Source organism: Haliotis rufescens, unplaced genomic scaffold (assembly GCF_023055435.1).
Source record: "Haliotis rufescens isolate VD_foot unplaced genomic scaffold, xgHalRufe1.0.p SCAF_18, whole genome shotgun sequence".
Lineage (NCBI taxonomy): Eukaryota > Metazoa > Mollusca > Gastropoda > Lepetellida > Haliotidae > Haliotis > Haliotis rufescens.
The window spans coordinates 27,926,025-27,950,571 of record NW_025963868.1 but is presented as its reverse complement, the minus strand read 5'-3'; the positions used below and the strand labels follow the sequence as shown (position 1 = coordinate 27,950,571).

Genomic DNA, 24,547 nt, shown 5'->3' with positions numbered 1-24,547 from the left:
CTCTCTTTGTAACCATGACTTTGGTTGATTTATTGGTTAAACATCGACTACCTTGCATAGAGTGTGTGTGTGTGTGTGTGTGTGTGTGCGTGTGTATGTATGTGTGTGCGTGTGTATGTGTGTGTGTATGTCTGTCTGTGTGTGTCTGTCTGTGAGTGTGTGCGTGTGTGTCTGTGTCTGTCTGTGTGTGTGTGTGTGCATCTCCGTGTGTGTGTGTGTTTGTCTGTGTGTGTGTGTGTGTGTGTGTGTGTCTCTGTGTCCGTGTGTGTGCATGTGTGATGTTTAACGCCACATTCAGCAATATTACAGCTATATGACAGCAGTTTCTCGACTCTGAACCAGACAATCCTGTCACTGATATTGTGAGCAATGACACACGCTGTTGGGGTACAAAGAATCCCAATAAACCAAGTCACTGAGCCTGACCCCCTCATCCACGGTTCGACCGGCACAGGTTGCTGGGGACCTATTCTAACCCAGAATTCCTACGGGGGACCTCGTACAGCAGCCACATAAATTTGGTGATGGAGAAAATAGTGTGTACAAACCCAGGAAGTATTGACAATGGCACAGACTTCTTTAACAGAATCAATGAGTTATTCTGATCATAACATGCACACATGATTCAAATCACATATATATAGATATTGACTTGGAGGGAAAGCCCTCTGATATAACATGCCATAAAAAATATCATACATTTCATCTCCCTCTCCTTAATATTCACATCAACAAGCATAAATATACACCATAGCATCGTACAAATACCAAATATTCTAACGAATTCATTTTGTACTTCCCCAGAACAAAATAACACCTGTGAAACAGTCTTGAGCAGTATTTGTTACCGGTATATAAAACTACAATCACTGTACAATAAAATGCTATCTCTGAAAATTTAAACCTCTTATGCAAAACTGACCTGAATAAAATAATAATAAATATGCTTTCAAAGATCTCCGTGTGTGACTTGTCATCCCATGGCGAGATGTTATGATGGGATGGTGGGCGAGGCTTTCCGGCCGTGTGACAGGAGAAACTCCACCCAGTTGCGTATGAAGCCGTGATTGTTGACGTTGTTGACGGCAAACAGACCCATCCGGGTCATCCCCCTGGTGGCGGCCTGGTGAAGCTCCTGCGAGGTCAAGTTCTGACTGATGAGGATGACCTGATGGAACAAGCCCACAGCCATGATGGTCGTGCTCAGGATTGTGTAGCACACGCTCACGAAGCACAGCGCTGTCCTGGGGGCGGAAACATGGAATATAATGAGGTTGTTGTTGTTGTTGTTGTTTGTTGTTTAAAGCCGCACTCAGCAATATTCCAGCCATATGATGGCTGTCTGTAAATAATCGAGTCTGGACCAAACAATCCAGTGATTGATATCATGAGCATCAATCCACACAATTGGGATACAACGACCTGCATCAACCAAGTCAGCAAGTCAGACCACCCAATTCTGTTAGTCGCCTCTTAGGACAAGCTTTGTCATATATTACGACAAGCATGGGTTGCTGAAGTTGGTTGGTTGGTTGTTTTATTGTTTTGCGCCGCACTCAGCAAAATTCCAGCTTTATGACGGCGGTCTGTAAATAATGGAGTCTGGACCAGACAATCCAGTGATTAATATCATGAGCATCAATCCACGCAATTGGGATCGATGACATGCATCAACCAAGTCAGCGAGCGTGACCACCCCATCCCGTTAGTCGCCTCTTATGACAAGCATAGTCGCCTTTTACGGCAAGCATGGGTTGCTGAAGACCTATTCTACCCCGGATCTTCACGGGTCAGGGTTGCTGAAGACCTATTCTACCCCGGAATCTTTACGGGTCACATAGGTGAGGTGGTGAGGTGAAATGGGGTTTAACGTCGCATCCAAGATAATTGCACTCATAAAGCAACATGCATGTATGTGTGTGTGTGTCCGATTTATAGTGCTAGCACACTAAGATACCATGTCGCAGTTTAACATGAATACCTCACTCAGACACAGTATACTGACTCCGAGCTGACAAGTACTTGTTTTAGCTGCTTAATGCTGAGCACCAGGCAGGGTTACAACAAGTACCATCTTTTAACATCTTTTGGTAGGATGCGGCCGTGGATCGAACTCCAGACTTTACGCTCTCCGGGCGGACACTCTACCACTGGACCATGGAGGCGGTCCCATGAAAAATAGGACAAAGTCTTGAGAGTTAGAGACGGCCATTAGTCACTTAGTCAGAGTGACAATCAGAGTGACTAGTCGTTTTCTACCGTAATCTAGATACTTTGCATAAAACACTGGTCTGAAATGAGCTCCGGAGTTGACAATGGTGTCTACCCCTGCCTTGTATAAAAGTTTGTAAGATATGGTGCATATCATCAGTGAGTAACCTAATTCGAGGCCTACTTCAGGCCTTTTCATAGCAATGACCACACTTATGATCTTCAAACAGATTTGTTCGGCCATTCGTAGTTTGTGACACAATAGGATACACAGCGACACAAGCAAAGGGTATTAGGGACCTGTTCTACCCAGAATCCTTACAGGGATACAAGTGATGGGTATCAGGGACCTGTTCTACCAAGAATCCCTACAGGGATACAAACAAAGGGTATTAGGGACCTGTTCTACCTAGAATCCTTACAGGGATACAAGCAAAGGGTATCAGGAACCTGTTCTACCCAGAATCCCTACAGGGATACAAGCAAAGGGTATTAGGGACCTGTTCTACCTAGAATCCCTACAGCGACACAAGCAAAGGGTATCAGGGACCTGTTCTACCTAGAATCATTACAGGGATACAAGCAAAGGGTATCAGGGACCTGTTCTACCCAGAATCCCTACAGGGATACAAACAAAGGGTATCAGGGACCTGTTCAACCCAGAATCCCTACAGGGATACAAGCAAAGGGTATTAGGGACCTGTTCTACCTAGAATCCCTACAGCGACACAAGCAAAGGGTATTAGGGACCTGTTCTACCCAGAATCCTTACAGGGATCCAATCAAAGGGTATTGGGACCTGTTCTACCCAGAATCCCTACAGGGATACAAGCGATGGGTATTAGGGACCTGTTCTACCCAGAATACATACAGGGATACAAGCAAAGGATATTAGGTACCAACTCACTGGAACTCTCCGTAGAGGAACCTGCAGTCACTGGGGAGCAGGAACCAGTCCAGGTACATCTCCGGGGTGCACACTGTTGTCAGGGTCAAGTGGGAACCATAGCAACCACAGAATATGAACAATAACATGGCCGCCAAAAAGGAACGATGGTTGTTGGCCCCAATGCAGTTATCAACCCTGCACAAAGAGAAACAATTTTGTTACTTGAAATCAAAGTTTCTTATCGCAAGTTATTGTATTCTTTTAAAAAATATTTTCTGGCATAGTATTTAAATCAAAGGACGCCTTAAAACTTTGCTGACGATGATGATGATGACGATGATGATGATGATGATGATGACGCTGATGGGGGGCAGGAGAATGTTCTTTTGGGGATCCAACATACCAGACACAGTGGTGATCTCGGACAGAGATGCAGGATTTGCACACAGTGCAGTGGCCCGAGCGTGGAGGTCGACGGGTGCTGCAGTCATTGCACTGCATCTGCAGGTGCCCCTCTGGAACACAATCACATCGCGTTAAGGGTCGCAATACAAACAATACAAGAAATCTAGGTTTGTTTCTTGGTGTACATCACACTCATCAATATTCCAGATACATGACAGTGGCCTGTTAATAATCCAAACCTGGTCCAGTGATCAATATGAGGAACAATCCCAGGGCATCAGGGTACACACAATGACATGCAATTGACCACTTTAATACCATGTCCCTTGTTCAGTTCATGACAACAGAAAAACCAAACATAGAACTACAGTATTAGGTTGAAAAAAATAAAAGAACTGGTTCTCAGGCAAAGACTTTTGAAAATACAGTGCGGGTGGGCGATGGCTTTGTTTTTTTGCTTGTTCAAACTAGTTAACCAAATAAACAGTTGTGTACCATCAACCTGGGACAGGGCCTCCCTACATAAACAAGCATACAAACACCTATTGCCGCCATGACCATTACACAAAAGGTGCAGTAAAGCAGTACGCATGTAAAGGGAAGTAACTGATAGCTATATTGGATAAACAAATTTAAACATGAGGATTGTTTTTCATTTTTTTTTTGAAAATGGAAATAAAAAGGAAACGTGTGGAAGACTTTATGATGATGCGGGCGGTACCTGAGAAGCAAGACTTTTATATTTTTTAGCCTTACCAGTGCTTAAAATACCTGCCTGCCTTACAGTCTTAGACAATCTATTTTGCTGACGGATGGTCAGTTTTGAAAAGTTGGCAGTTGAAGTTAAAGTTAAAGTTACTGTGTTGACAATCCACCAGTAGATTGTTATTTTCTGAGAGTGAGTGAGTGAGTGAGTGAGTTGGGTTTAACGCCACCTTTAACAGTATTCCAGTTTGTCGCGGCGTGTCAGCTTAATGTGGGAGGAAAGCCCGAAGTGATGCAGGTCTCAGTCGTTTAGCACTTCGGTGAAACCCACAAGCACGGGTATGGTGCTGACAAACCTAGAAACATAATCGGGGCGAACCAGGATTCGAACCCACAATCATAGGTTTCTGGCGTGCCCAAGGGACGCAACTCTGCACAGCGAATCGCGGCACCTTAGACAACTGGGCCACCCGTGCCCCCTATTTTCTGAAAACTAACATTACACAATACTATTCTTATGGTTACCCTTTGGTTACTTGTGTTCGTTAGCCCAGAAAATTCTGGACTGGCAACATTTTATCTGGTCATGTTACTTCGCCATGTTGCCAGTACGGTTGTCTGACTGACATTTGGGGGAATTTTCCAGACTGGCATTATACTTGAAATAAGACGTCTTTTTTATTTTTTCATATCAAGACCATGGATCAAGTGAATTTCACCAAGGTTAGAAAGTTAAAAAACACCAGCTATTGGAGCATACTAGGCTTGTAGGCCTTGCACCTATTTTGGGTGACTGTCAACATGATTGCATTTTGAATCTTTTTTTTTCTCACCTTTGATTGGCCGAGAGTCAACCCATGTGACTTGTTGAGCCGAGAGGCCAGTGTCCTCCATTACAGTCGACATCGGATTTGGAATCTCATTGTACATATTTTGTCCGGTACCATTCATTTTTATTCCAACATCCCCATTTTCCCGTCTACCGTCCCCATTGGGGAGATACCTTGTCTTCACCTCCCTCTGTCTCAGGACCTGAATTTTAAGGCGTCCAGGATTGCGTCGGACTTTGCTCAGGTAATAAAACATCAACAAAACCGACGTTGACAGGAGAAGGATCTCCCACAGCAGGATCTCCCGGAACGGAATCACACAGACGATGAAGATGAGGAAACAGAACACAACAGATGTACAACCCCAGAGAAAGAAGAACTGCGTTTGATGATTCCCCGTCCGTTTCCACACCACGTAAAACGTCAGCATAAACATCGGCATGAACATGAGCATTGCGACCGTGGCGACGAAGCTGATTGTCCCGATGAGAAGACACACGGGCACCATGACTATCGGAGTGATGGTGTCCATTCGGATCTTTACTGCACCCTTTCCAGAGCACCATGGAAATCGACAGCGGTCAACGAGTGTTGAGACGATCTGTTGCATTGTGGAGTTGGATACTGGTCGACACGTTATGCATCTGGAACATTTGGATTTATAGAGAGTGGTGTTCAGTCACTGGATTCTGACACAACTAGGGGACACAACTATGCACAAAATTATTGCAGCTTGGATAACAAGGCTGTCCGAGTTTCTGAATGAGGTGAGGTGAGGTGAAATGGGGTTTAATGTCGCGTCCAAGATTATTGCACTTATATAGCACCGTGCATGTACGTGTGTGTGTTTGTGTGGCTGCTTGTACTAGTCCGGACTGATGCCGATTTATAGTGCTAGCTCACTGAGATACCATGCCGCAGTTTAACATGAATACCCCACTCAGACACAGTATACTGATTCCGAGCCGACCAGTCCTTGTTTTAGCCCCTTAATGCCGAGCGCCAGACAGGGTAACAACAAGTACCATCTTTTAACGTCTTTTGGTATGACGCGGCCGGGGATCGAACCCCGGACCTTCCGCTCTCCGGGCGGACGCTCTACCACTAGACCACGGAGGCGGTCGTTTCTGAATGAAGAAAGTGAATTAATTCATCATGTTCATGTTTACAGTAGTCAATGATCATAGCCATATACCAGAGATACCTACAGGATTTGTTTTGTTTGCTTTGTTTGTTTGTTTGTTGTCTGTAAATAATCGAGTCTGGACCAGACAATCCAGGGATTGACATCATGAGCATCGATCCACACAATTGGGATATAATGACATGCATCAACCAAGTCAGTGAGCCTGGCCACCCGATCCCGTTAGTTGCCTCTTACGACAAGCATAGTCACCTTTTACGGCAAGCATGGGATGCTGAAGACCTATTCTACCCCGGATCTTCATGGATTGATACCTACACCTTAAAAAAGGTGACACTTTATCATGTTTACAAAAAAAATAAATATTTAAAGTCCTAATTTTCTTATCATGCTTATAAATGTCCTGTTTTAGCCTGAATCAATAATTTTTTAATTCCAATTTGTGAATTTTCAACAAGGTTTGCTGTAGGCATGATAGATTGGAGACCCACTACCAAATATCATACCTTTTACTCTAACACAATGTGTCTCTCCCTCACCATGTTCACTGATCTTCATGCAGAGAAGTGAGTGAGTTGGACTTAACGCCTCTTTTAACAGTATTCCAGTTATATCATGGCGTGTCAGCTTAATGTGGGAGGAAAGCCCGAAGTGATGCAGGTCTCAGACGTTTACCACTTCGGTGAAACCCACGAGCACGGGTATGGTGCTGACAAACCTAGAAACATAATCACGGCGAACCGGGATTCGAACAAACAATCATAGGTTTCTGGCGTGCCAATGGGACGCAACTATGCACAGCGAATCATGGCGCCTTAAACGACTGGGCCACCTGTGCCCCCTTCATGGAGAGAAGTATTGTATGGGAGTAAAAACTATTCTAAGACCAACTCCAACTCAGATTTACATCTGCACGGGGGAGACAAGCATGGGTTGGAGAAGACCAACATTAACCCTGATCATGTACATCACGAACATATATCAATCTGTATGGAGACTTAACTGTACATATTTTTACACATATAGTTCGGTAATAGGTTACCATGGTTACTGCACCCACCTATCTGCCGCTTCATCCACTGCTTGACAGTCACAGCAGCACGCCAAGATGTGACTCTTCTCACCACCAGCATTCTCATACTCACAGCAACACAAGGCATTGAAGTCAGTGGGCTGAGCTGGAGTCATCTCTCTGATTGTCCATCATTACCTGAAACCTAGCCATATTGTCAGTCATTAGTGTTGATCACATGTATGGAGCTGACAAAGAACTTAACATCACCATGATCACATGTATGGAGCTGACAAAGAACTTAACATCACCATGATCACATGTATGGAGCTGAGGAAGAACTTAACATCACCATGATCACATGTATGGAGCCGAGGAAGAACTTAACATCACCATGATCACATGTATGGAGCCGACGAAGAACTTAACATCACCATGATCACATGTTTGGAGCCGACGAAGAACTTAACACCACCATGATCGCATGTATGGAGCCGACAAAAAACTTAACCATGTTAACATCACCATGATCGCATGTTTGGGGCTGAGGAAGAACTTAACATCACCATGATCACATGTTTGGAGCCGACGAAGAACTTAACACCACCATGATCGCATGTATGGAGCCGACAAAGAACTTAACCATGTTAACATCACCATGATCGCATGTTTTCGGGCTGAGGAAGAACTTAACATCACCATGATCACATGTATGGCGCCGAGGAAGAACTTAACACCACCATGATCGCATGTATGGAGCCGACAAAGAACTTAACATCACCATGATCACATGTATGGAGCCGAGGAAGAACTTAACATCACCATAATCACATGTATGGAGCCGAGGAAGAACTTAACATCACCATGATCACATGTATGGAGCCGAAGAAGAACTTAACATCACCATGATCACATGTATGGAGCCGAGGAAGAACTTAACATCACCATGATCACATGTTTGAAGCCGAGGAAGAACTTAACATCACCATGATCACATGTATGGAGCTGACGATGAGCTTAACATCACCATGATCACATGTATGGAGCCGAGGAAGAACTTAACATCACCATGATCACATGTATGGAGCCGACGCAGAACTTAACATCACCATGATCACATGTATGGCGCCGAGGAAGAACTTAACACCACCATGATCACATGTATGGAGCCGACGAAGAACTTAACATCACCATGATCGCATGTATGGAGCCGACGAAGAACTTAACATCACCATGATCACATGTATGGAGCTGACAAGGAAGTTAACCATGTTAACATCACCATGATCGCATGTATGGAGCCGACGAAGAACTTAACATCACCATGATCGCATGTATGGAGCCGAGGAAGAACTTAACATCACCATGATCGCATGTATGGAGCCGACGAAGAACTTAACATCACCATGATCGCATGTATGGAGCCGAGGAAGAACTTAACATCACCATGATCACATGTATGGAGCCGAGGAAGAACTTAACATCACCATGATCGCATGTATGGAGCTGACAAGGAAGTTAACCATGTTAACATCACCATGATTGCATGTATAGAGCCGACGAAGAACTTAACATCACCATGATCGCATGTATGGAGCTGACAAGGAAGTTAAAAGTGTTAACATCACAATGATCACATGTATGGAGCCAAGGAAGAACTTAACCATGTTAACATCACAATGATCACATGTATGGAGCCAAGGAAGAACTTAACTATGTTAACATCACCATGATCACATGTATGGAGCTGACAAGGAAGTTAAAAGTGTTAACATTACCATGATCACATGTATGGAGCTGATGAAGAACTTAACATCACCATGATCACATGTATGGAGCTGACAAGGAAGTTAAAAGTGTTAACATCACCATGATCACATGTATGGAGCTGATGAAGAACTTAACATCACCATGATCACATGTATGGAGCTGACAAGGAAGTTAAAAGTGTTAACATCACAATGATCACATGTATGGAGCTGATGAAGAACTTAACATCACCATGATCACATGTATGGAGCTGACAAGGAAGTTAAAAGTGTTAACATTACCATGATCACATGTATGGAGCTGACAAGGAAGTTAAAAGTGTTAACATCACCATGATCACATGTATGGAGCCAAGGAAGAACTTAACTATGTTAACATCACAATGATCACATGTATGGAGCTGATGAAGAACTTAACATCACCATGATCACATGTATGGAGCTGACAAGGAAGTTAAAAGTGTTAACATCACCATGATCACATGTATGGAGCTGACAAGGAAGTTAAAAGTGTTAACATCACCATGATCACATGTATGGAGCCAAGGAAGAACTTAACTATGTTAACATCACAATGATCACATGTATGGAGCTGATGAAGAACTTAACATCACCATGATCACATGTATGGAGCTGATGAAGAACTTAACATCACCATGATCACATGTATGGAGCAAAGGAAGAACTTAACCATGTTAACATCACCATGATCACATGTATGGAGCTGACAAGGAAGTTAAAAGTGTTAACATCACCATGATCACATGTATGGAGCCAAGGAAGAACTTAACTATGTTAACATCACTATGATCACATGTATGGAGCTGATGAAGAACTTAACGTCACCATGATCACATGTATGGAGCAAAGGAAGAACTTAACCATGTTAACATCACCATGATGACATGTATGGAGCTGATGAAGAACTTTACGCCACCATGATCACATGTATGGAGCTGACAAGGAAGTTAAAAGTGTTAACATCACCATGATCACATGTATGGAGCCAAGGAAGAGCTTAACTATGTTAACATCACAATGATCACATGTATGGAGCTGATGAAGAACTTAACATCACCATGATCACATGTATGGAGCTGATGAAGAACTTTACGCCACCAGTGATGTTTACAGTATCCCCATCATATCGCGGCGTGTCAGCTTAATGTGGGAAGAAAGCCGAAGTGATGCAGCACTTACACTTTTACCACTTCGGTGAAACCCACGAGCACGGGCATGGAGCCTACAAACATAATCAGGGCGAACCAGGATCTGAACCCATGATCACTGGTTTGTGGGACGCCTAAACATGCTAAAGGATGTAACTGCCTCAGACTGCAAGACTCACCCGCTCAACGTAACTACATGTGGAAAGTAATGTGGTGACATGTGTCTATGACTAAGAGTTAGGTTTGTCATATCATTGGACACTTGTGAACAGAAACTTGAAGATTATTCATGAAGCATTCTTCATATATAAGGATGCACTCAGTGAGACAGGTGGTGTCTGTTTATAAAACCAGAGTTGGGTTAAATAGCAATTAACGTTCATGCCAGATTCTTCCACTTACAATTATTACATAGAGACGTGCATGTGTAACGGCTTCTTAAATATAACTCCAGACTCATCGGCCATTTTTCTTGAGCAAGCTCACTGATATAACAGGAGTTTAACATGGGCACCCTACTCAGACACAGTGTTTTACATGGACACCCCACTCAGACACAATGTTTAACATGGACACCCCACTCAGACAGTGTTTAACATGGACACCCTACTCAGACACAATGTTTAACATGGACACCCCACTCAGATACAATGTTTAACATGGACACCCCACTCAGACACAGTGTTTAACATGGACACCCCACTCAGACACAGTGTTTAACATGGACACCCGACTCAGACACTGTTTTACATGGACACCCCACTCAGATACAGTGTTTAACATGGACACCCTACTCAGACACAGTGTTTAACATGGACACAATGTTTAACATGGACACCCCACTCAGACAGTGTTTAACATGGACACCCCACTCAGACACAGTTTTTTACATGGACACCCCACTCAGACACAATGTTTAACATGGACACCCCACTCAGACAGTGTTTAACATGGACACCCCACTCAGACACAGTGTTTAACATGGACACCCCACTCAGATACAATGTTTAACATGGACACCCTACTCAGACACAGTGTTTTACATGGACACCCCACTCAGACACAATGTTTAACATGGACACCCTACTCAGACACAGTGTTTTACATAGACACCCCACTCAGACACAGTGTTTTAAATGGACACCCCGCTCAGACACAGTGTTTAACATGGACACTCCACTCAGACACAGTGTTTAACATGGACACCCCACTCAGACACAATGTTTAACATGGACACCCCACTCAGACACAATGTTTAACATGGACATCCCACTCATAGTGTTTAACATGGGCACCCCACTCAGACACAGTGTTTAACATGGACACCCCACTCAGACACAATGTTTAACATGGACACCCCACTCAGACACAATGTTTAACATGGACACCCCACTCAGACACAGTGTATAACATGGACACCCCACTCAGACACAGTGTTTAACATGGACACCCCACTCAGATACAATTTTTAACATGGACACCCCACTCAGACTCAGTGTTTAACATGGACACCCCACTCAGACACAGTGTTTAACATGGACACCCCACTCAGACACAGTGTTTAACATGGATACCCCATTCAGACACAATGTTTAACAAGGACACCCTACTCAGACAGTGTTTAACACGGACACTCCACCCAGACACAATGTTTAACAACAACACCCCGCTCAGACAGTGTTCAACATGGACATTCCACTCAGACACAGTGTTTAACATAGATATCCCACTCAGACAGTGTTAAACATAGACACCCCACTCAGTGTTTAACATGGACACCCCACTCAGTGTTTTACATGGATATCCCTCTCAGACACAGTGTTTAACATAGATATCCCTCTCAGACAGTGTTTAACATGGACACCCCACTCAGACACAGTGTTTAACATAGATACCCCACTCAGACAGTGTTTAACATAGATATCCCACTCAGACAGTGTTTAACATGGACACCCCACTCAGACACAGTGTTTAACATGGATATCCCACTCAGACAGTGTTTAACATGGATATCCCACTCAGCATGCTCAGACAGTATACTGACTCCCAGTCAACCTGACCATGTGTTATTCTGAGCAACAGGCAGGGTAACAACAAGTACCATCTTTTACCCCTGTAGGTATGACACGGCCTGTGGACTGAACCACAGAGGATGCTCTTGACTACGGAGGCGGGTCTACATTTGCATGTACTCTTTCTCAAGTAATTAGTCACTTGATTGGAAAAGATATATATATATAATGGCAGACAACTTTACCAGTTATTCTTTTGAGTTGCATGTACCTTCATTTTGTGACTACATTAGCGTGTCATGTTCGATGTTCATTCATTTTTGTCATAAGTGTAGGGACCTTTGGCACGCCACTGACAAAAAAGTAAAGCAGCCAAGAAAGCAAAACCATAAAAAAAACCTTGCCCACCCCCCCCACTGGTGTGTGTCATATGATCCACATACGGCATCATCATGATCATATGTTTGTTTTGGTAGTCTATTATCAGGATTATTATTCCTGTTGATGATTCTTGTCCAGTTTTTTATAAACTTCAAAAGGCAACTTGTACCATGTACAGGCCTCAAAGTTTAATTTTTTACCAAGTAGCCATATGGCTACAACTAGTTTTTTCAAGGTAGCCAGTGTTAAACTCAAGAAGTCAAGCCAATATTATAGGTAGCCAAAAGCATTTGAAATTATCTTTGATCAAATAACTATTACATGTACAAGTCATAGCACAACTCTTGGAATTGTATATTAGTGGAAACTGTACTTGAGTTTTGTTATTTGTGACTCGAACAATGATGCAATTTATGTCACTAGATTACATAGGTATATCCTTGCTTATCCAATAAACTATCAACTAAAATAAAATACTAATTACATTAATATTTATGCATTTCGGTTCATTGTTGTCTTTAGGAGGAATATTTTGCGAGTACAAATAGTAGCAAACGTGTATATTTTTGTGTCTACAACCTGTAACAATAGAAGTAAGTCGCCATAAGATATTTTTCAAGGTAGTCATTTGGCTACCTCTGAATTTTAAACAGTAGACAAATTGAAATTTAGGTCGCATAGGCGACCATTTTAATCATAACTTTGAGGCCTGTTGTATATAATCATGATAATTAATATTATCTACATTCCCCTTGAACAGCCTCATGACCACAAAGTAGAGATAATTTATGGATAACAACTTCTTTATTTACTGTAAAGCCTACGTTTCGGTATAGATCCTAGTACCGTTGTCAGTCAAGGATGAATAATGAGCATAGTACAGAATATATATAGTAGGTGGAGGATTAACAGTAACAACAAGTGCATACATATGGGAGATTAACGTGAGTAGGCTACACAAGGATGACAGAAGGATTTAAGAATTGACCTTCACTTTGTGTGAGTTCATTGGAGTATGAACCTTCAGTATTTGCACAAATTTCCGCACTTTTGCACATATGCATACTCAAATCAGGTAAATAACAACACGTAGCAAGTTATGATTTTTAAGCATGTTATAAACAAGAATAAGGCTTGTAACTACAAAATCATTTTTGAATTATGTATTTTGGCAACATCGGACATTGAGTTAGAAGATCATATTGCTGAAATGTGACACTTGGATGTGTCAACAACAAAACACAACTAAAATACTTACTTTTAAATGAAAGTGAAATCTTCGGTTTCTAAATGTTTGTGTTGCAATATTCCTCTTCTTTTAAACTTTTCAAAATGAAAATTCGCAAATTTTAAAGGAACTGTACACCTGACATACAATTTTAATTGAATTAAAATTTTGAATTGCCACCCAGGATGAAGAAGTGTCAAAACCTAGACTATGCTTTGTTTGTTTGTTTGTTTTTTCAGTTACTTGGTTCAACCTGGGATTTGAGGTTTTACATTCAAAGTAAAACCTGCCAAACGAAAATAAAAACCTCATGATAGGTTTTACTTTGAAAGTAAATGGTGACTATTCTTGTCGTAAAAGGCGACTATGCTTGTCGTAAAAGGTGACTAATGGGATCGGGTGGTCAGGCTCGCTGACTTGGTTGATACATGCCATCGATCCCAATTGCGTGGATCGATGCTCATGATGTCAATCACTGGATTGTCTGGTCCAGACTCGATTATTTTACAGACCGCCATCATATGGCTGGAATATTGCAGAGTGCGGCGTTAAACAACAAACAAACAAACAAAGCATAGTCCAGGTTTCGACACTTCTTCATCCTGGGTGGCATCAAACTACCTGGATTGTGATTGCAGTATTATGCTACTCAACCTGCGGTATCTCAATGAATGTGTACATATTTGATGCCACACTTGGAGATGATTCAGAGACATATAAGTGTGAGTGAGTGAGTGAGTATGGTTTTACGCCGCTTTTAGCAATATTCCAGCAATATCACGGCGGGGGACACCAGAAATGGGCTTCACACATTGTACCCATGTCGGGAATCGAACCCGGGTCTTCGGCGTGACGAGCGAACACTTTAACCACTAGGCTACCCGACCGCCCCCATATAAGTGTGCTTTGCGACAGATTTATCTTCGCTGTTGATGATGGTGGGGCATCCTCTCTGGGAACATTTCCAATGAGTGGACATTTCACATCTGGTCTTAATCTGGGAACAAAAACCTAGTGCCGATCCCTCTCAGAATTGGGAGCATAAATCATCCTGCCTTAGTGGAATGCTGTTTCTTGTCTGTTATTCCTTTTATCATCTTTAAAGCCCAAATCACTCAGTACTGTGTATGTGAATCATGTGAATAGAGTTCACCAATTATTTGAGTCATAATTTAATTACTTTATGTGAGATGCGCCCTTCAAACACTCCAGAGCTCCAGATAAGCTGCGTATCTGCGTAAAATACGCATCAGAAATGCAGAAATACGCAGTAAAATAAAATCCAAGCGTATCAAATACGCAACGATACGCTACAAAAATAAAACTTGTGCGAATCATTAAAATATTGTGAAGTAACCCTGCGTATTCGATTAGCAAATCAGCAACGTATTTTGAATTTATAAACGGGCATTCCGTCAACCTTGCCAAACTCCACGATGACAGTTACATCATGATCATTTGCCATCACATTTTCTTGTGGAAGTATTGTGGTATTTTTGAGTCCTATAAAGCTCTCGAACCCACACGACACCAGTTTGCAGGGACTAGATGAATAGTGTTCTTAAATATTTAACTTAAATACCCACATGTGTAAAAACTAGTGGGTAACAGAAATTTGAATGCCCAGATAGAATTACTGATACCCAATGATTTTAAAATGCATGGGTAAAATACCCACAACACCAAAAGCTTATCTGGAGCTCTGCACTCCCTTTATCCTTGCTATATTTTTACCTATAACAAGTAGGAAGACAAATTGTTTGATAGGCATTACTTAGAAGTTGACACTGTACATGGATCTGTAACGAAACATCGCCTTTACAGTAAATAAACTAGGAAGACCCCTAATAAACCGGGAAGTCGGGTAGCCTAGTGGTTAAAGCGTTCGCTCGTCACGACATGGGTATGGTGTGTGAAGCCCATTGCTGGCGTCCCCCGTCGTGATATTGCTGGAATATTGCTTAAAGCGGCATAAAACCATACTCACTAACTCCCTAATAAACCACCAGTCAGACTGGGCGCCGGCCTGATCGTCAAAATTGCACGGCGAGTCAAGCAGGGGGAACCAGTTTTAACCTCAAGGAAGTGGAATCCCCTTACTGGAGGATATTTTTTGTTTGGGGGATGATTTTGTGTGTTGTTTTGTATCCTATTTTTCTATTTCCTAATTTCAAGTTTAAGTTTGGTCAAGCATTTGTGATTAAAAGTATTAAAATCTGCAAAGTTACTATCATAAGCTATGTTGACTTTACTAGTCCTGTAACTTCTGTTAACACTTGGGCCTGTGAGCATGGATACAGTTATGTCACTCATAATTAGTAATGTCAAACCATCATATAGACCAAGAGGATCCCTTATGCGCTAAACAACAATAGGTACTACTACAATTACTATACTACGGCATAGGGCTGTGACGATACACCAACTGATATGTATCACGATACCTTTCTCACGATCCGATATGTATCACGGTACCTTACTCACGATCCGATATGTATCACAATACTTGCATGTGCTCTTATCTGTGGCGCGTAAGCCATCTTTTTCATAGACAGGATGGCCAAACAACTGGCACACTGACGATTTACAGTTGGCATTGTGAAGTATGACACAATGGATGAAAATATTTACGTTTTCACTATTAACTTGCACTACTGATTAGTGTTTAGTGAAAGCAAACATTTAAGGTCAGATTCGATATCTTTTACTTAGTGTGCAACTGAGATCGATATTTGTATCAAGAAGTAAAAAATCGTGATCCACCGATGCATCAGTGTATCGTCCCACCATAGGCAACATCAGCAACATCTACAACCAGTGTTCGCGTTTACGCCGAAACCTGCGTTTTTCACGCATTAAAATCATATAAACACGCAAAAAATATTTTGCATGCATGTTTTGCACGCACAGATTGTGATATACTTAATTTTGTATTAATACCATAAAATAAAAAAAACTATTCAAAGCTGATAGCCTGCTTACGATGTTCAGACGAAAATAAATCAAAACCTGGAAATTCCCATTGCTAAAAATAGAATGTGGCAAGATGGCACTTTGAATCGCGTCCTTTATATTTCCATATATATCTTTGGGCAACGCAATAACTAATCTCAGACACAGGACGTCATTCGTTACTATCGATGGAATTCCCCGGAAGTCGTTCGTTTCATCCAATCAGAGCCCAGCTTACAAGTAATAGTCGGTAATACTAAAAATCATAAACAGAGCGACGGAAGAAAACTTCCACACATGGGCATGTGCTAACAATTGTCATATTTATTTTATTAATGATTGAAAGTTCATTATATGAAAACTCGACCTTAAGTTAAAGCTTGGTCATAATTATTAGCTGTACTGGTACTGATTTGATTGAAATCATAACTTCACACGCGAAATATTTGAATTGAAAATTTATTATTTCATTTCTGCACGCACTGTACAAAAACCTACCGCAGACACTGACAACTCAACAAACTAATAGTAAAAAAAGTGCAAAAGTGAGTGTGGCTCACTAATACCCCCTACCCGCCTAGTGTGTCAGTAGTTACAAATTAAATAGCTAGGATAGGGTTAAGGTTTGAAAAATTCATACAAAAATGGAAAATTAATAAAAACAATTTTTAAGTTTTAACTTTGTCTGCGTGATTTCTCTTAAACTATTCCGTGGATTCATCTCAAACTTAGTACATATAATAAGTGTCATATAGAGGGGTGCAGTCAAAAACGCAACTAGTTTATGTCTAGAACTACTACTACCTACCAGTACTATGACTGCATACAGAGAGTCAACTTGTCCTGTCAGTATGGGATTACACAATATCCTGATAAAGCATGACATGACAAAGGACAGCCAGTATTTGTTACATTCAGAAGGTTTCTGGTCATATTCAAATGTACCCGTAACCCTGCAGGACAAAAACTGACAATCGATCTCACAACAGTCGACATAGAGGAAGGTCAGTCATGTGGGACTACGGTGTTTTGAATTGGTTGGTGTCGTCATAACACAACATGTACACAGAGAGCATTCAAAACCAATAATCACCTTGAAATTCAAAAAACGTTTCACTTTTATCCACGATGATGAATCTTTTGAATGGGATTCATGGTATTTGCATGTCTAAAGTAGCAAACATGCTACATTCAGAGCTCCAGATAATTTTCAGAGCTCCAGATAATATTTTGAGCAATTGAGTTTTTACTCTAGGTTTCTATTTTTATTGGGTTATTACATTTTTCATTGGGTAACCAATATCTTTTCACTCATCTGTTCATCACTCTATTGGGGTTTTCCCAAAATTGGTGAATATTTTAAGGTGAGGTGAGGTGAAATTGGGTTTAACGTCGCGTCCAGGATTATTGCACTTATATAGCGACGTGCATGCACGTGTATGTGTGTGTGTGGCTGCTTGTACTAGTCCGGACTGATGCCGATTTATAGTGCTAGCTCACTGAGATACCATGCCGCAGTTTAACATGAATACCCCACTCAGACACAGTATACTGACTCCGAGCCGACCAGTCCTTGTTTTAGCCCCTTAATGCCGAGCGCCAGACAGGGTAACAACGAGTACAATCTTTTAACGTCTTTTGGTATGACGCGGCTTGGGATCGAACCCTGGACCTTCCGCTCTCCGGGCGGACGCTCTACCACGAGACCACGGAGGCGGTCGAATATTTTAAGATTAAAAAATAAATTAATAATGTTTTAGATGTATATAACTGTTCCAAATATATAGGCTTGACTGGGAAAGTGAATTAGCTCGTAATTGTGTTTCGGAAATTAGCTCCTTTGTATGCATGCTGAAAAGTTCCAGTGGGTATTTACACGTGCTGTTTTTATACATTTGAGTTTTTCATTTAATGCATGAGTTTCTGTACGCAAGTTAATTGAAAGTAATTGGGTTTTGAATATTTAGGGGGAGTATCTTACGCAAATACGCTGCTTATCTGTAGCTCTGTACATTTCAAAGAGGAAAAATTCACAAGAACTTAAAGAGACTCCTTTGGCAAGGCCAATAATGCTGGTGTCATCATGTGAGAACATCATGTCTTTTCAATTACGTGTGAAATGGTTCGTCCTGTGTGAGAAGCCCCTCAAATCTATTGTATACCCATAATCCACCTCGCAGTAAACGCACATCAAAAAACCCGAACACTGCAAGCATACGGAAAGACATGGGTATTGATATTTAAATTTACACAGAAAATATTATGTTATTATGATATGTTACCTTTCAAACAGTACGAAGGCAGCTTGATACATAACGTCTCATGCACTATGAAATTGATTCACCCGCTACCAGACTGGAAGGTGTTAACACAAGAGAAAGCTATGGTCACCATGGCTACAAATGCTGCTTTGACAACAATAACTACAGTGATTTTGACTCCCAACGGACCAAAGCACAATGTATTTTTCACAACATAACAATCAGCAGGGTTTTACATGTCTTCGTAAAAAATATGCTTATTTTCTAAATTTGTGAGTCATGATTTCACAATCGAATTGACACCTGCTGTTTTATAACATGGTTGTTTGCTGTCGATAACACTGTGACAGCAGGACTGAAATACCCGCAGCTGATTGGCTGGTGTGTAGTTATGCCAATTACGCATTGCGACAGTGATACATAAATAGGTTGTGGAAGTTTCTCTTCCAAGTTTCTATGTATAGACTCGTTAGCCCAGTCCAAATATAAGTCCGAAATTCCAATCTAGTTCAGCATGTTCAGCAAAGGTGGAAACTGGACTTTTATAGCTTTTATAACTTTCTTGCCTCGGGAAAATGACGACATTCTCAGAGCGTAAAATGTTTCACAGATAGTTGGTAAAATTTTTTTTCCATATAACACAAACACCTCAAATAATTATTTGGAACGATTTAATAAATGCAACATTGATACAATGCAAAATTCAAACAATGGCTGTTTGCTTTGTAAACCTATGCAACGTTTATACATTTATAACCAGCTTTCGACTCGCATGTTAAAATGGGCAATCTATTGTTCCAAAGGGTGACAACTCCCCTTTTGAAATGATATAAAAAAATGGTCCAACTTCTCGTTTTTCGGCCAGCCTACCAGGTCAATGAGCACTGTGACAACTTGTGGCATGCGAGGTGAGGTTATATGGGGTTTAACATCACGTCCAAGATAATTGCACTTATATCATGTATATAGTCTGTACTAGTCTGGAGTAGATCAAACCCCGAACCTTCAACTCTCCGGGCAGAAGTTCTACCACTAGACCACGGAGGTGAGGTGAAATGGGGTTTAACGTCGCGTCCAAGATTATTGCACTTATAAAGTGATGTGCATGCACGTGTATGTGTGTGTTGCTGCTTGTACTAGTCCAGACTGATGCAGATTTATAGTGCTAGCTCACTGAGATACCATGCCACAGTTTAACATGAATATCCCACTCAGACACAGTATACTGACTCCGAGCCGACTAGTCCTTGTTTTAAGCCCCTTAATGCCGAGCACCAGACAGGGTATCAACAAGTACCACTTTTTAACGTCTTTTGGTATGACGCAGCTTGGGATCGAACCCTGGACCTTCCGCTCTCCGGGCAGACGTTCTGCCACTAGACCACGGAGGTGGTTTTTGTTTGTTTGTTTGTTTGTTATTGTGACATGTAAAGACAGAACTAAGCTCAAATGTTACCCTGTAGCTCCTTCATCTAAAATTATTTGTTTACTCGGTGTTTGAAACAAGGTAAAACAAGACAGGCGGGCAGGTGACCCATAAATGTTGCCTGCCCTTCTTAAAAAATACCCACCCACATTCAGGCATTATAAATATTGAAAACTGTGATAAATGTCAGACAAAACATGTCTTGATTCAGTTGAAAAAAATTATGATAATGAAAACAATTACTTGAGAATCTACTAGGAGTTATAACATGTAAAATAAAACTGAATAAGCAAGTAGGCTAAAGATTATCTGCCATCAGTCAGAGGAAGATTTCCTGCAGCCTGACAGAAAAGTTACAACCCACAGGCAGGCAGTTATTTCGGACACCGCGTTTCCTACTGAATATTTTTAACTAGCACATTTTGCAGTGATTGTTATAGTCTGGAAGTTAATTTAAGGTACCGACCTTTACTACAATGTCTGAAAAACTATTGGACGTACTCCAGTCAAAGTTGGTATGAGATTATTAAACAGTCATACATAACTGGGTATTACATTTAAAGACAATCGGTGCATGAATAAAAAACCTGTCTATTTAGCTATCACTATATTTCATCAACAACCAGACCTGTTCGTCACGGGTGGAACGAGCATTCATTGTAACAGCCATCTGCATAATGCTACCCCTGCGTCACAGGACCATATGACACAGTTGAACTAATCAACTCAACTCGAAAGGTTGCACAGGAATCTGCTATAGTTTAGAATAGCCCTATCTGTTTAGTCTTCAACCAAAACACAAATTGACACAATGAATAATAACGGCCAGGGTTTTATGCGACGCACAACTGTACGCTCCGGTACGCACAAATGTTGTCCCTTGGATGCACAATAACATTCACTGAACCTGAAACGCATAAAGAGCCGTTATTGGTGTATGTCGTGTCATCCATCAATCATGACCATCGTCCACATGATCATTGATTCATTCCAGGCTCTAAACTAATTATCAAAACACACAGGGCACTGCACCATTTCATTACTTTACAGGGCCCTCATATCGCTTGCAAGAACCCTTAAAATAAATTACTGGGGATCCCCCGGATCCCCACTTTTGTAAGTCAAGGTAAAAACCTGTATAAATGGGATACATTTCATGAAAAACGGGGGCGGTTTGGTAGCCTAGCGGTTAAAGTGTTCGCTCGTCACGCCGAAAACCTGGGTTCGATTCCAGACATGGGTACAATGTGTGAAGCCCATTACTGGTATCCCCCGCCGTGATATTGCTGGAATATTGCTAAAAGCAGCGTAAAACCATACTCACTCACTCATGAAAAACGGCATATTGCCACTGCATTTCTTATTGCAGAAAACAATAAGGTATCAGTCTGGCATAACATTGCATCAAGGCCTGGGACAGGTAACTTGGGTACTCATTTTGGTACTTAGTTGGACCCGGGTACCCACAGGACTACCCGGACCCGTGGTTAGTCATGTGAAATATTGTTTAATAACAAAAAATTCACTATAAGTACATGGTTATACAAGTCACTAATGACTTACATATGTTTGAATAAAAATGAAACTTCAGTAAACTTCAGTGTTAATGCACGACCAGATTTTTTTTATAGATGTATCTAAATACATTTTGCTCGGGATACTGTCAAACTATTCCCAATCAGACATTTTGTACCTATCTTTTGAAACCAACAGTGGGTACCCGGGTAGGGTTGGGTAATAAGGGTGTTGGTTCGCGGATAGTAAATTTGGACTCATCCCAGCCCTAATCCCTTTTTGAATCAGACTTTGTGGTACTTCCCACGACAAGTTCTTACTACATGTATCACAGCATTCAAATATAATAAATGGCTTTTAACAAACCATGGACTTCAAATGTAATAAAACGGGAGATATGTCTACATCTGCAGCACACTGGCATCCTTTAGCAGGCCCCATAATAATAGCGGATCTAAAATCATGATAATAATACTAATAATCATGATAATTGAAGGAGAAATAACATGCAGAATATAAAAACTGATTTTCAAATTTTTACTTTTATGTCAACATTTACTCTTACATCTGATTTCCTTATATTAAATTCTGACAAAATCTTTTAGAAATGTACCAAATGAACATGATGAAGATCAACCATGCATCTATCAACCATGCATCAATCAACAATGCATCTCTCAACCAATCAGTTCCTCAGGCACAAAATACCAGTCATTATCATGATTATAGTTGTAAGTAAAACATTTACCCAGCTTATTCAGTCCCTTGTTAAATGTGTCCATTATTTAGTGCTACGAGTCCTAACACATGTTAATTTATTGATTCATTTCTCACAAAATAAGCATGATAAGGGAGCCCAAAATTCTGATACTCCTGTTCTTAAAATAGTTGTAAGATTACAGAGATTTATTGACCCCAACAAACTATTGTGAGGCCACTGAGGGCCCCAGAGGATGTGTAAAATGTAATGGACGATACAATAGATGCAAATGACATTTGCACCCTCTTAGTTTTGTATGTTGACAAGTTATTTCCCTTGCAGCAGCATGTACCTCTCGTATAGCACATACCATATGCGCTATCTGTTTAAGGTTGGATCGGCCCGGTCAGTGCACCTTGAGGGTTAGTGAAGGGAAGATGTATTGGAAAAGATCACCCATTCTGCAGTGTATTTGAAAAAGTCTATCGCAGACCAACGCAAAATTTCTTTACGAGTTCAGCACAAAAAGTTACTTATCATCAGGTGGGTACCGAGTGAGCATTTCCGCTTCTTACGACTAGCATAGGTTACAGGGGACCGATTCTAACCCGGAATCCCTTTACATATGACCAGAGAGGAAAAGAAGCTAAAAGTCCTCAGAAAGATTTGTTGGCAATGTTCGCGTCCCATGTTCATTATCAATTGCCTATCATTCCGACTAACTGACAATGATTGAGAATGATTTCCCTTCTCGGATATTGACAGATCATCGCCAAATTACTCTACGCTTTTGGGCGATGTGGGTTACTTTACCCAAAATTCCGGAAACAATGTCACATGATTTCCTCGGGTCAAGAGGTTTTACATGAATCACAGGTAAGCAAGTCACGTCATTACGGACTCATTGATGAGTAAATCTCATTTCGAACATGAGTCTTCAGGTTAAAAGGCTTAAATATCACTGAAATAAAACAAATCTCGTCACTTAATACATAATTTGTCACTATTCGTGTTTTTACTTGTCCTCGTTTGACACCCACCTAACCGATAGTGTCCACGGGAGCTTTGGGGACACTGATGGCCGTCGCTTCCGTTACATTTAACACTGTCTATCGAAGGAGATAAATAAATATACACATACAGAATGCTCACACGAAATCTGTAAACCTGTTGCTATTCATATCAACTAAATTATGATGTACTATACCTTTTAAATGTCAAAAATTCCTCGTGGAAAGTTGTAATAATAACATAACACCTGGAGCATCACCATGACATGTGTATCCAAAATGGAGGCAGGAAATATGAAACGAATTATTGTCATATCATAAATTGTACGATGACACAAAGTCGATGCAGTTATTTTGACGCATATATATACTTATTATGTAAGGTTTTCTTATAAATAATTGTGATACAAGGATGACAATAGTATGTAATAATACTGAGATTTACTATCCGGAATAGTTTCAATGATTAATTTGTACAAACCTGTCTTCTTTTACCTTCGAGGCGAAAGAGGCTAAAAGTACCAGTTACCTCCCTTTATAAGCAGGCCCACCAAGCTCTTTTCCGCTCTTTGTTACAACAAGCTTTAGTTAGAAAAAGACTATAACACAATTTAAGTCTAAAACACATGCATATTATACAATGTAGATATAACATAAATTAAAAATGATAAAATTATTTATCAAAATGAAGAACCCATTTTACCGACAACATAGTTCAATATGCTGCTTTAAATGTTCCTTGTGTGAAACATTACGGGATTTAGATATGAATCGATAAAGGCAAGCTTGTATCGCGTATCGTATCGTCCGAGAATATTTTCATATTATTGATACACCCATGTATTGGTGAACATATAGGGAAATATATTTTCTTTGCACTTAAGAAACGCAATAGATATTTTAAAGATGTCATTAATTATCCTAAGTA

The 24,547-nt window shown here is 40.9% G+C and overlaps 1 protein-coding gene across 1 annotated transcript; it reads right to left on the bottom strand.

Annotated features, from left to right (window-relative positions):
• Nucleotides 1–254: 254 nt before the first annotated feature.
• On the bottom strand, nt 255–23,899 carry LOC124148927 (palmitoyltransferase ZDHHC23-like). The gene is made up of 6 exons (XM_046520215.2): nt 23,817–23,899; nt 7,245–7,401; nt 5,044–5,684; nt 3,504–3,615; nt 3,119–3,295; nt 255–1,244 (listed from the first exon to the last, which is right to left on the bottom strand). Exons 2-6 carry the CDS (start codon nt 7,370–7,372, stop codon nt 992–994), a joined length of 1,311 nt encoding a protein of 436 aa, XP_046376171.2. The 5' UTR covers nt 7,373–7,401; nt 23,817–23,899; the 3' UTR covers nt 255–991.
• Nucleotides 23,900–24,547: the final 648 nt, after the last annotated feature.